Source organism: Cannabis sativa, chromosome X (genome assembly GCF_029168945.1).
Source record: "Cannabis sativa cultivar Pink pepper isolate KNU-18-1 chromosome X, ASM2916894v1, whole genome shotgun sequence".
Classification (NCBI taxonomy): domain Eukaryota; kingdom Viridiplantae; phylum Streptophyta; class Magnoliopsida; order Rosales; family Cannabaceae; genus Cannabis; species Cannabis sativa.
The window spans coordinates 78,862,369-78,876,370 of record NC_083610.1 but is presented as its reverse complement, the minus strand read 5'-3'; the positions used below and the strand labels follow the sequence as shown (position 1 = coordinate 78,876,370).

General features: G+C 35.1%; 1 protein-coding gene across 8 annotated transcripts; it reads left to right on the top strand.

The window, feature by feature from the left end:
- The first annotated feature begins 2,045 nt into the window (after positions 1-2,045).
- LOC115698826 (uncharacterized) lies at positions 2,046-13,651 on the top strand. 8 transcript variants are annotated; one of them, XM_061106415.1, is made up of 20 exons: positions 2,047-2,204; positions 2,308-2,426; positions 3,270-3,909; positions 4,023-4,111; positions 4,211-4,309; positions 4,841-5,504; positions 5,646-6,650; positions 6,791-6,911; positions 7,379-9,078; positions 9,168-9,261; positions 9,421-9,523; positions 9,613-9,696; positions 10,323-10,787; positions 11,159-11,254; positions 11,599-11,763; positions 11,882-12,064; positions 12,440-12,553; positions 12,636-12,818; positions 13,058-13,102; positions 13,269-13,651. In XM_061106415.1, the coding sequence occupies exons 2-20, from the start codon at positions 2,334-2,336 to the stop codon at positions 13,401-13,403; spliced, it is 6,078 nt and encodes a 2,025-aa protein (XP_060962398.1). In that variant the 5' UTR covers positions 2,047-2,204; positions 2,308-2,333; the 3' UTR covers positions 13,404-13,651. The 8 variants fall into 8 exon arrangements, with proteins under 8 accessions (XP_030481912.2, XP_030481896.2, XP_030481904.2 ...); XM_030626022.2 differs by having other exon boundaries at positions 2,048-2,204; positions 2,313-2,426; XM_061106416.1 differs by having other exon boundaries at positions 2,053-2,183; positions 2,313-2,426.
- The last annotated feature ends 351 nt before the right edge of the window (positions 13,652-14,002 follow it).

The window sequence follows — 14,002 nt, the reverse complement described above, 5'->3', positions numbered from 1 at the left end:
GCTGCTATGTTTGATGGTGGAAACTCTTATGGTGTCGGTTTGGTTGCAAGAGACAGATACAGCCCTTTGGTGGAAGCTAGAATGGAGTGTTTCTTGGGTCGGGTTAACCCCGAAGTAGCTGAGGCTATTGGAGTGAGGGAGGCTTTAAGTTGGATCAATGGCCGAGAGTTGTTGTGGAAACTGACTGCCTCACGGTTGTTCAAGCTCTACGAAGCTCTGTGCATATGATTTCTTTATTTGGGCAAATAATTAATGAATGTAAACAACTCATGTTGGAGTTGAGTCATGTTAGTGTCTTTTTCGTTAAACGATCAGCAAATGTTGTAGCTCATAGCTTCGCTAGAGCTTCTCATTTTCATTCTGGTTGTATTTTCGGTTTGGAGAATGTTCCAATCGATTTGTTACCTTGTTTGGTAACGGAGTTTGATGGTTAATAAAACTTAACTTTCCATTCAAAAAAAAAAAAAAAGAGTAATTTTATATGAAATGTTGCTCAATATAGATAAAGGCCACATGTCATTTGTTTTAAAAAAAATTATTTTTTACCTAAAAAATCAATAATTCAACGTGATTTGTGGACTTTAGAATATAACAAAATTTATGTGGATGAGAGATAAAATAATAAAAAAAAAAAATAATATTTTAGGATGATATGTGTATTTTAATAAGAGAAATGCTAAAAGATATTAGTGGTGTCTAGTACTTTTCTATGTGTCAATATCGCTATTGGTCTTAGAGGTGTTCATCCAATCTAATCCGTATTATTTTGCTCATAGTACATCCGATCTACATTAAGTGCGAATTTTATATTTTGGATCCAATCCAATCCGCACAATAGCTCAAACCAATCCGATATATGATATTTTGGATTTGTTACTTTTTTAATATTTATGAAAAAAATATTTTTTCACATAACTAGTAACAAAATAAAACAAATTATTGTTATTTTATGTATCTAATAACAAATTCAAATGAAGAAAAATAATTTGTATGTATAAAGAAATGTTTAATCTTGTTTTAAATTGTATCTAGAAAAAAATTATATATAAAAATGGAATATAAATTTGATCATTTAAGTTTTAAAATATAATTGTATCATATGCATTATATTTTTAAATTATTATTTTTTACATTAAAATATTAATTCTATATATAATTTTTAATTTTTTTTATAAATATGTGTGAGTTAGATTGGATCGGTTACTTTTCCATGTCAATCAATATTCAATCCACACAAGTGCGAATTTTAAATTTTCTAATCCAATCTAATCCGCATAAGTGCGGATATACACACTTTACAAATTAGATTGAATTGGATCGTAGAGATTAAATTAAATTGACAATTTTATAAACACCCCTTAGTCTAACTAAATATCAGTCCCATATAATTTATGAAGAATGCTAATTACAATCTCTTAGTCAACCTTCATGTCCAAAATTACATGCCAATTTTTTTCGTAGTGGTATTCGTTATAGTTACAGTATCATTCTTGTAAATTTTTGAAAAATTTCGAATAGTTTACAATACTAAAAAGAGAGTTCCTGATATTCCAAGTCTACCATGCGCGTTTAAAAAACTTCAAACGTATTTTTGACACTGTAAACTATTTGAAATTTTTCAAAAATTTACAGAGAATATTGTAAGCATAACACTTATGTGAAAAAAATATTGAAAAAAAATATACCCATATGTGTTTTTAAGGAAAGAAATTAACTAAAAAATTATAACAGACTTCTCATAATTTATAATAATAATTTTTAAAAATTATTACTAGCCATCACAATGACATGTCTATTAGATAAACAATACTCTTTTAACAACTATAATTGTTGCCCCAGTACTCTTTTTCCTTTTTTCTTTTTCAAATTCCAGGCCAAAGAAAATTTATCAAAATACAATCTAACGGCATAGAACGTTCTATCATAACCAACTGAGCCATCGAACGGTTCATTTGCAATTTATGACACGCGTCAACTTGTCGATTCAGCCCCTTTTTTGCCTCGAGAAACTACATCATCAGGTTGCTTCTCTCTCTCTCTCTCTCTATACTTCTTCTTCTTCTCATAAAAGAGTAAAGGGTAAAGCTCCTGTTGCTCTGCAACTCTCACCAACTCTCTCTCTCAAAGAAGCTAATATCATTAAATTGAAGGCTCGCTTTAATGATTCTTACTGGTAGAAAAATGTGATTATACATCTCTGAAATGTATACATCGATGTTAAATATATTGCGACTTTATTTTTTGTTATACTTGTTTTTTTTTTGTCTGAAAACCTTGTTCTGCGTTTGATGATTTTAATGGAGGAAGCCTAGGCTTTTTCAGAGCTTTGAGAGATGGAGAATTCGTGGCAAGCTAAATTTAGTTCGACCATGCAGTCTTCAGCTCCGTCTGTGGCTTCCTCTTCGTCTCAGGAGCTCCGGAATCAGGTATTTTGATGTTTTTTTTTTTCTTTTCTTTTCATCTTCTTCGAAGTTGTGCATGCATGTGTTTTGGTTCCGACTCTTCTTCTACTAGTAAGGTCTTCACCGGTTCATATTCATGTATACATTATCATACATATTTATATATTTTGAAGACAATACAGAGGATAATGCGTGGCTATGAGTTCGTTAGCATTTGTAGGCTTTCAGATTTCCTACTATGGTGAAGGAACAGACAATACACAAATACATGTACTAGCTTTTTACGGGTGTGTGTATATGAAGACATGTAACGAGGTTTATAGAGTACAATAACTCGTTGCCTAGTTGGTTTGAGCAATGCCGAAAAACATTTTGAATGAAATGACGATGGCCGTATTGTTTTGGACAATCCCAGTAACAGTTCTGGTTTTGGTTTTAGTAATGGAGTAGTTAATTTCTCTTTTAAAACCCTTGATTAGCAACCCTGGTTTTGGCTTAATATAGGCATTTGTCGTTTTTAAATCAAGAGGCATCGTTGAGCAATAATGTACTCATCAATCTTCATGCATCCTCATTTTTATGTAAATATGGACGTTTTCCACTTCAGTAGTTTCATTTACAGAAATACTTTTTCATTTTGCTTGTGTTGGCAGCTTTGGTTTTTGGCTTTCTTCTGTTTTTACTTTTGCCTCCCTCTAAAATTTTCAGAGTTTCCAAGTGTGTAAGAGCTTTTCCAGCCTCTTGCACATATTTAATTTTGAGGTGGCTGGTGGTGGTGGTGGTTTTCATTTTCAAATTTCTGGTTCTTTTACCATGTTTATTTTCATATTCTTACTTGATTTTTGTTTTTCTCTTTAATTAAATTAGGCTGAGAGGAACAGCCACTGTTATCCCTATCTCCACGATTCACACGATTCAAGACAGAAACTACTTGGAATGGTGCAAGATCCCCCATTTACTAGCTATCCAAATCTAATCCACCACAAATTTGGTCAGGGTAATCTTGGAAATTCTTTTCTGGCCCTCCTGTCTGGGTCCCCATCTCTCTTGCAGAATGATTTTAAAGAATTACAGAACTCAAAACCTATGAGTGATAGTAATAGTGTCGCTGTCAACAATATTGGAAGTGGGTTCCCATTGACATTTAGCAGGCTACAATCAGAATATCCTAGTGAACAAAACCTGCAACATGGAACATATTTTCGCCCCTCTATCTTAAGTAGGGTGGTAGAAGGTTCCAATTCTAGTAGCTGTTCCTCTTTCACTGGTTTTCGGAGTCAATGCCCGGAAACAAGAGCCATTCATTGCATGGTTCCTGGTAATGAAAATGCAAATGTTTTTTCTTCAATTGGGGAATTGCATGGTATAAACACTTCAAATGCCGGGAAGGTTTCTGTCATGAAAGCTCATACTTCGCAACTGAAGTCATTAGATGCAAACACTTCTCTTTCCAACCACTCGTATAGTTTTTTGAGTGATTGTCCACGAGTTCTTTGTTTGGGAACTGGTTAGTTCTTAATTTCTTTGGTATATAACAATTTCATACTAACAATTAGAAGTTGCACTGTTTACGTGGTGCTTTCTGATTTTTGATTTGCCGGTTTTTTTTTCTTCAAACAGGTGGATATCTACTCATCAGCAACACAGGTCTTCTTGGCATTGTTTGCTCATGCCATTGCATCCACATGTCTGTCTTGAAATTTTGTGAGGTTGGTGTGTTTATCTCCCTAAAAGCTTTCTGCTTAATCTAGACTTAAGCACTTAGCACTAGGCACACATTATAACTATTAATGATTTTAATTGTGTAGCATTCAGGATTATATGATACAAACCCTGGCGATGCTGTTCGTATGGACAATGGTGAAACCATAGCTCAGTGGCGGAAGTTCTACTTCCAGAAATTTCGGGTATGTATTCTAGATTGTTTTCATTTTGCTTCGTGTTACTTTTTCATACTATTGCATCTATTCATGGGATTTTACATGTGTGATTGGTATGCATTTGCCCATTTGAGAATAATCATTGCAGATAATAATATGCCCTAGATAAAAGATATGTTTTCTTTGTTAACCTATTAGTATTCATGCTTTAGAAACTTTTTTCCTTTAGTGCGACTGCTTTTATTTTGAAATCAGTAAAATAGTTTTCTTCTTTTTCTATTTTTTTATTTTGTTTTCCTCCATGAAGTAGAATTTCCCAACCCTTTGGTTTAGGAGTTGATGTACTGAACTTAGGGTGTATTTTTTATAAATTTAATCTATTTGGGATTCCATGCTCAACATGGGTATCTATTTCCTTGTAGTCAGTGTGTACATATTCAAATTACAATTGAGGTTATTTTCTTTTTTTTTTTGTTTTGAATTGAGAATTGAATTTCTTATTTGCATGTATTTGAAGCATCGAGAACACTGGATCGTGACGTTTTTATGATGCTTTAGATTAGGGTTCCAGAAGATCGAAGTGATTGGGACTGGCCTGATGGATTATCTGCAACTTCTGATTTTATGAAACCGAAGATGACTTTGCCCAACGTTCCCAGCGTTTCAAGTAACTGCTCTCTTGTGGTTCATCCATCAGAAGGTTTAGTATGGTCTGGGCAACTTTTTAACAATGCTGTGTTACCAAGAAGTCTTCATGCAGAGCAATGTTATCTTATGGATGCCTTACAAAATAAACTCAAGAGCAATGTTGAAGACAGTAACCACGTCAGCAGTTTCATGGGAACTTCTCAGAACAATTTTGAGTGCCGTCACTCTACATGTTCAACAGTTTCAGGATCTGTTGGTAGTGGTTTTCAAGATCCCCATCAGTCTATTGTGGCTTCTATTGATTCTAATTTGAAGAATGGAAATTCATCATTTACTGCTCCTGGTATGCAGGATGTGAGAACTATGGGTGAAAGATCTGATTTCTGTATGTTTAAAAATGCATCAGCTAGTGTCTTTGCAGGCAAGGATACTGCCTTTTCAAATGTTGAATTGAAGCTTGGACAACCATATCAAATTTCTAAAAATTCCGAACATTCATCTTCTGGACCACAACTGCTGGATGCAGTTGTGAATCCATCAAAGCTGCACCCCCGTGAGCAGATGACACACAATAGTGCGTCAAGATGACTTCCCTACCTTAAACAGAGTTCATTTGTGCTTGCATACATTATTATATCATACCACCCGATGTTTTGTTTCTCTTAATTTGACTAACAAACTACATAAGTCTGATCATTTATTTATTTATTTGCAGTAGCAGACTGGGGCAATGCGGGAGTTGGACAATCTTTGTACTTTTCTGCTGGACCATGTTCTTCCCTTGAAAAAAGAGAACGAAACCAGTTGAATCTTGGTAAGGTCAACAACACTGCTGCAGTAGAGACATCCAGAGGCAATTTATCTCAGAATGCCGTGGTTTCTCTACTCACCAATTTCAACCTGTTAGTTGGGAATGGCAGTCAAGTAAAACCCAATGATAATATGACCAGTGTCATAGAGCACACTGTTCCTGACACACAATATGATGAACCTCGCTTTGCCAAGTTTGATCAATCTGATGTTCTGTGTAACAGCAGGAATGGTCTAGAAAGGCAGTTAAACATCTCTGGAATAGGTTCCCATGGACTAATGATTGACAAGGGGAAATGGGGAGGTTTTGTTGAGGGTGGATCACACTTTGTGAAAGATTCAGGGAGTAGAATTCCAAAGCAAATTGAGATTTCAACCTATCATCCTCCACTTTCAGCTGCACAAGGAAGCAGCTGTAGTATATATCAGTTGGCTAGTGTACCGCCTGAAGCACCTGATACTAGAGGCGTATCTAATGATGTTGAGAACATCTGTACTTTTGGGAGTAGTCTGCATGTTGATCATGTGAATTATAGTTCTTCAGCTTCACCCATTGGGCATGGGATAACTACACCATCTCAAGTGACAAAGGGAGTTCCTTTAGCTTCATATTCTTGTTTGGTGGATCAGCCTTCAACTTTTCATAGAGAAGAAAACATTAGTGTTAGCTCTCATCTGGTTGATGATAATTTGAGAATGCTTGCCCTGAGGCAAATGCTGGGACAAAAACATGCCTTTCCTTCTTTTGGAATCAACAAAGGGAATGGACGACGTGAAGGAGTTTCTTATTTGCATCATTCTCTTGCTGAGTCGTCAGCACGTGGGGACCAGTGTAATGGACCTGGTCATACCAGTAGTAGAGAGGTTTTTGAAGCCCCCAAACCACACCCACCTTCAACTTGTGCTACTAGTAAGTTCTGTGATGATTCACTGTTATTTTTATGACACAATATTGCACTTAAAAATCTCTTAATGAGAAGTTTGCTTAATCAGGAATCTTAGTTTTGTTGTAGTGTGGAAATTTTAAACAATAATATTGTATTTAAACAGGTGTGAGTGGCTGTTGTGATTTATCATCACTGATACGAGGAAGTTCAATACATTCTAAAGAAATCGCTGTGCCATATCAGCTTTCCAGTGACCCTATTCAAAATGAGCAGCTCTCTATGAGGTTAGAAATGGGGCTATCATGATTTATTTTATTTTATTTTTTCAAAAATGATCCTGTTATTTTAGGTCTTATTTCTTTAATTGCCAACTAGTCCATTTTCACATTTGGTATAAAGTAGTTTTATACGTTAGCTAGTTGATTGCTAAGATTGGCCATCAGTTGGTAGTGAGAGAGAGCCCCTGCAGAGCTTTCTGTGGCACTTTTTTTAAATAGTTATATTTTTTCTTTTCGGTGTCGCAAGACTCGCAACTGTTTTATATTTTCTTTTTAATTGAAAATTACGCCACGAGTTTCCTCAAGGAACTAGAGGAACTTTATTAAATTCACCACCACCACCATCCTTTTTTTTTTACTATTATATTTTATTTTAAAGAAGTGTTTGAGATATAATAGAAGCAAAAAGAACATTGTTGGGCTAGATCATTAAATTCATCTTTTTTTTTGTTTGCCTTTTAATGTTTGTATAGTAGAAGCGAAAAGAACATTGCTAGACTATCAGAGCAGGAAAAATGTTCTGGAGTTCCTTCTACTTGTTTCCAGCGCAATTGCAACCCAGTCCATAAAAATTGTTTGCAGAATTTGGAGACTGTTGGAGGTTTTCCTAGTGCCTTGAAGGAGCAACCAGAGATGCCTTATGGTGAAGCATCTGTAATTTCTCCAAGGTTCTGTAAGAATCATATTTTTCAAAATGATCAAGGAGGATCATGTAATGGGAAACTACTCAGGAACACTGTTATCCATGCTTCTCAGTGGAGAGATGTCCCAAGCAAGGTCAAAGGGATTACTAATGCCATGTGTGGAGATACTTCTGCTAAACACAATATTGGTACCACACAGGCAATTGAATCCTTTACAGAGCATGAAACTTCCAATATTTCTTCTGGGTCTTATGCCCCTGCAATCACTAAGCTGTCAGTTGACGTTAGCAACATGGATTGTTCTAGTGCTGATGCTGGAAATACTGGATGCATTAGTAATCTTAATGATGAAGGGTCCGGCATTGAGAAATGCTGCTCATCAGATGATGCACATGGAAGTGAAAGAAGCCCAGAATTTCTTGGTGATATTGGCAAGACTAACTTGAATGAGTATGCTTCTTCCAATAATTCAAACAATCATCCATCGAGAAGTCTTCTTGATGAGCTCAAGCTCATAGATACTATGACATGGAGGAAAGGTGGAAATCAATTTGAACCTGGAATAACCCTTTTAAACGAGGAGACACTTTCCAATAAGGTTAATAGATGCTTGAAAAAGGGGAAGAAGAAGAGCGGCCGTTCATCTTTGTTACAGTATAAAAGTACCAAACTAGCTAATTCTTCTGAATTTTCATCTTCTGACTCCTCCAAAAGGACAAAAATGCTTTTCTTGTCCAATGGCAAAGGAAAATCTTTTGAATCCTGTTTTGATCAACATAATTCTAACCATAAACTTTCTTTAATTTCTTCCACGAAGAAACCTCCTCGTAAAAGAGATCTCTGCAATCTTTATAATGACAGCAGAGGGAAAGTTGTTTGTTGCACAGAACAAAGTCCTAGCAATTGTGAAATTCCAGGGGCATCAAATGCAGAGAAATTCAAGAGGGAATGTATTTTCAATAATGAGACTAGAACAGTGAAGACATACAAGTTCACAAGTGAGATGAATTCATCCTGTATTTTGCAGGAAGATGTTTGTCGGTGGAAATCAAGACCAATTGTATGTGGGAAGTATGGAGAACTATCTGATAGTGACTTGGTGGAAGAAATGTCGAAACCGGCAAAAATTGTTCCTCTTGGTAGAGTCCTTAAACGTGCGAAAAGGTGCAAACTTCCCAAGAATGAAAAAGCTTTATTTACTTCTATGGAAGAGTTGAAGATAACAGGAAATGGTGGTACTGATGTTAACTGTAATCCATTTCACCTTTTGGAGACCAATAAAAAAAGTAGAAGCCATGAAACTGCTGTCTCTGGTAAAATCACTAAAGAGGATACTTTCTTGGAAACAATGAAGAATGGATGCGACAACAGAGATAAGAAGTACGCTGAAGAGTTTTCTGTGTTGGAGATAGAGACAAATAATAGAGCCGAGAAAGATAATGCAAAAGGAGATTGCATTCCCCATGTTCGGATGAAGCTCAGACCTAGAGAAAATCGGAAGCGCAGTATTCACGATCTGACAACTGATGGTAAACAGTTCTTGGTTTTTCATTTTATGTTTTTGTTTTTTCCTTCATTAGTTATGAGTCTTCATCTCAAATGTTTTCTGAAATTATAGAGGATCAACTTTCAAGGAATGATGAAGATATGAAGCATGAATCATGCAAGAATGATGAAGATAGGAAGCATGGATTATGCAAAGTTGCTGAAATGTAAGATAAAAAAATTACTTTCAAAGTAATCTTATGGGTTACGTCTCAGGCAGTAGAATTTCCAGAGCTCGTGGATTTAGTTACCGTATATTATGCTATATTATAACTGGAGAAATTTGGTATCATATTGTGAGTATTTCATTTAACATATTGGTGCAGATCTCTACAAGAGCAAACATGCACTTCATTTTGCTGTGTCTGTGGTAGCTCAAACGAAGATGAAATTAATAATATACTGGAGTGCAGTCGCTGTTTAATCAGAGTATGTGTCATAGATAGTCTGTTCAACATGAGTGTTTTTTCTTATCTTTTTGTGCCGATTATGTGTTGTTAAAATTTTACAAATGGCAGGTACATCAAGGTTGCTATGGCGTTTCCAGATTACCGAAAGGCAATTGGTATTGCAGACCATGCCGTACAAATTCAAAGAATATTGTGAGGAAAGAGCTTAGTCTACTATTTATTTTAGTCCACATTTGATTTGCTTGTTTCGTGTACTATTTAACACACGCCTTTTGCCTTTTGTTTCTCTATATTTTAATGTTTCTCCCAATAAGAAATTAGTTTCCTTTCCGCTATGTATGCTATTCTACAGCTTTTGTTGGTTTTTGTATATTTTCATGGGAAAGGATCATTATTTGTGGGGAACATAAAATTTATAACCAAGGAAAAGAAATCTTTTGGCAGAAGGAGAAATATCGAAAAAGTTGTTTTCCATCTATTTTTATTTATTTTAATGAAAAGTAAAGTATTTTTTTTTCAGATTGAAAAATAAAGTATTAATTGCACTTGAAAGAGCTAGAAGTTTGGCTTAGTATTATTATTATTATTATTATTATTATTATTATTATTTTGTAATGGAAGAATTGGAGAGCTTACTGAACGAGGAAGAAGATAATATAGGTTACCAAAAATTTGTCTCTAGTATTAACCTCTGCCTCATTGGTCATATTTATCTTTTGTTTTCTTCCATTATTTTGCACTGTTGACCTGTGATTTTCTAGTGAATATTTGTGATTCTCACTGGTGATAGTATCTTTATTTTCATTCTTATTTTATAGGTTTGTGTTCTTTGTGGTTATGGAGATGGTGCAATGACTCAGGCATTGCGAACTCGCACAATTGTGAGAAGCCTTTTGAGAGTTTGGAATGTGGACATAGAATGCATGTCTAGAAATAAGCATTTTTCTGCCAATCCTTTTCAAAACTCACTGAGCAGGTTGGATTTCTCTGATTCAAAATGTGGAGGTGCCGCTACCTCATTCCCTGTTCGACCTATACATACCAAACCGATGGCTTCATCTGTCTTCCAAGTGGATATGCCTTGTCACTTAAATGCTGTACAGATTTCCCCCATTAGTGAGTTCAGGGTAGATAATAGTATAACAGCAGGATTACTTGATTCAACAACTAAGCAATGGATTCATATGGTTTGTGGGCTTTGGACTCCTGGAACACGATGCCCAAATGTTGACACTATGAGTGCATTTGATGTATCTGGTGTTTCATGTCCACGAGCAGATATGGTAATAATTGAACGAAGTGATACTTTATGGAAGTAGCTATATAAAATATGAAGAATTTAAAATGACACTTTCGAAATACTTTAGTTATTGAACTTGTTCACAACTAAGATTGCTAAAGTGGGTGTGGTAATTACATTTGTTGAACATACCAAGACATATTGGAAAACAGTGAAAAGGGTTTGCTTGCTGTGTCTCTTGACATTCATTATATGATTGATATGTAATCATAAAATCATAGCTAAGAACAATATGTACCCAACTATTTAAAGACTGGTTCTTTCCTTTTATGACCTTATTTTTGGTTTTCTTTAATGTGTTGGCTGGTTATATGGTTGATTTTTTTATTTTTTTTTTAAAAAAACATTTCCCAGGTTTGCTCTATTTGTAATCGACCTGGGGGTTCGTGTATAAAGTGCAGAAATCTAAATTGTTCTGTCCGGTTTCATCCTTGGTGTGCTCATCAGAAGGTCTGCTTCAACCCTATCTATTTTTATTAGCTTGATTATCGGCTAATGTTGAATAATCATTCAAGACATTTTCATATTTGTATAGCATTTTTTCTAGCATCCTAGAAAAATTGTCTAATTTAATTTCATTTGCTAACAATGGATAAAAGCTACAGTTCAGAATCGTGGTGGCTGAAGTTGAATAATTATTTGACGCATTCATCTAGAGTGTGTTTTTATAGTATTGTAAACTAATATTGATTAAGACAATAAGCAGAATACTGTCGGAGTTTTGACATTATATAGTTGAAGTCAAACCCAGAGTAGGTGGATGACATTGTATTGACTTTATTTGTTGATTCCAGGGTCTGTTACAAAGTGAAGTTGAAGGTGTTGATAATGAGAAGGTTGGGTTTTATGGAAGATGTGTGCTTCATGCTACACAGTCAATGTGTGAATCTGATTGTAACCCAGGTGATGGGGTAACTGGTAGTTCAGGGTCAGAGGAAGTAACGTGTGCGAGGACTGAGGTAACTGTTATTATAAAGGCTTATTTAGTTCTGAAAGTTGCTTCTTCATCCACCGGATCACATGAAGATGAAAGGGATCCATGTCTATATTCACTTTGTTTCTTCTGGATATCTGCAGGGTTACAAGGGCCGTAAACGAGATGGTTTCTGGTATAAAAAATTTTATAGTCAAATTAAAGGCAGGGGTGGATGCCATGTTCCTCAAGAGCAATTAAATGCTTGGATTCACATTAATGGGCAGAAATCTTGCGCACAGGGACATTCAAAATTGACAATATCAGACATTGAACATGATTGTCGGGTATATTCGAGCTTTTTGTGTACATTCTTTGTATTAGGTTTTTAACATGTATTGTAGAAATTTTTTAACAAGGCTAGTAGTGATCTTACTTTTGGACTTGCTCATAATTTTATCAGCACTGCTATAAGGTACCTTAGGGTGACAACATCCTAGGGGTGTGGTACCCTAGGACATGGCATATTGCCATTTATGCAATTTAGGTCATAGCATATTTTAAATTGACATATGTGAGATCTGACATTATTTGCACCAATAATTATAAGGTCTCGGGCACATAGGTGCCCTTCAGCTTTTTTTTAATTTTGGTGAGGACTGCTCTACATTTTGCTTATGTTATACAGCTATTTTACTATATGAATTTTCCACCAATTGCAGAAGGAATACGCTCGTTATAAACAATCAATGGGCTGGAAACATCTGGTGGTTTACAAGTCTGGCATACATGCTCTTGGTCTTTACACATCTCGCTTCATATCTCGGGCTGAAATGGTTGGATATCTTCAAGTTGTTGAGTACATTTCATCGTTCTTCACCGTTATTGCAGAAATGATAGTTTTGGTTTACTTTGTAGGTTGTTGAGTACATTGGTGAGATCGTAGGGTTGCGTGTTGCTGATAAGAGAGAAAATGAGTATCAGTCTGGAAGAAAACTTCAGTACAAAAGTGCTTGCTACTTTTTCAGGATAGATAAAGAGCATATAATTGATGCTACTTGCAGAGGCGGAATTGCTCGCTTTGTTAATCACTCATGCCTGGTAATGTTTCTCTTCTCATTTTTCTTTTAGCCGAATCTAGATTAGGAGTTTTTAAACATGCTTAAAGTTTTGATCCGATCAATATACGAAATGAGATGTTATATGACCCTAATGAATTCTATTCACAATGGTTTTAGTCAGGTGGGTTTTGTTGGATGTTGGGTGTAATACTTCTTTTGTCACTCAAGTTTCTCTCTTTTAATTTAATTGTTTGTTTGTTTATTATTTACATTGACCAGCCAAATTGCGTTGCCAAGGTGATTTCTGTAAGGAATGAAAAGAAGGTAAGTTTATATGTTTGTACGATATTGCAATTTCTTTTTTTCTTTTTTTGAAAAAACATTGTGTTTGCCATATAAAGTCTTTGCATTGCCTGTTCTGGTTTGGTCTATTTAATCTGAGTGCAGAAATTTTGACCGCAAATTTTCATCATTTGTTCTGGTTTCCCAGGTTGTCTTTTTCGCGGAGAGAGACATATTCCCTGGAGAGGAGATCACGTACGATTACCATTTTAACCACGAGGATGAAGGTAAGAAGATTCCATGTTTCTGCAATTCAAAAAATTGCAGGCGCTACCTGAACTAAGATGATGTATCTACTTGTTTCTCGTTGCAAAATGTTTGTAAATTATTGGGGAAGATGTATCTTCATTGTGGGTTATGTAAATAGGATCTCATCATCAAATAGAGACTAATTATTATTATGGTAAAAGTGCAAAGCCAAACGGGTACATAGGTTGGTTGCTCTACACCCTTGCTCATCAAATAGATGAAGGAGAGATGATGTATTAGTGGCAAACTATTATAATTATTATTATTGTTGTTGTTGTAGTAGTACTTTGCTTTTATAAACATCACAACTATTCTATCCTTTTTTCAAACATTAGATAAAATAACCCTTCTATCAACACCTCTTTCTCTCTCTCTCCCACGATGGCATTGTGTCACCATGGCAGATGAGCACTCAATAGTGTTGTAAATATAGGTTGTGTTTTTTGACACGACACGAAAAACATATGTGCTTAGATACGATACAAAAGATTATGGGTTTAGGCTCGATACGTAAACACAATAGATTAATTTAAAAGCATGACACATTAAAAAGTAATAATTTTATAATAATAGCAATAATAAATATTTATTTATTAATTAAAATGATAATACCTACTATTAAAAAAAATTAAA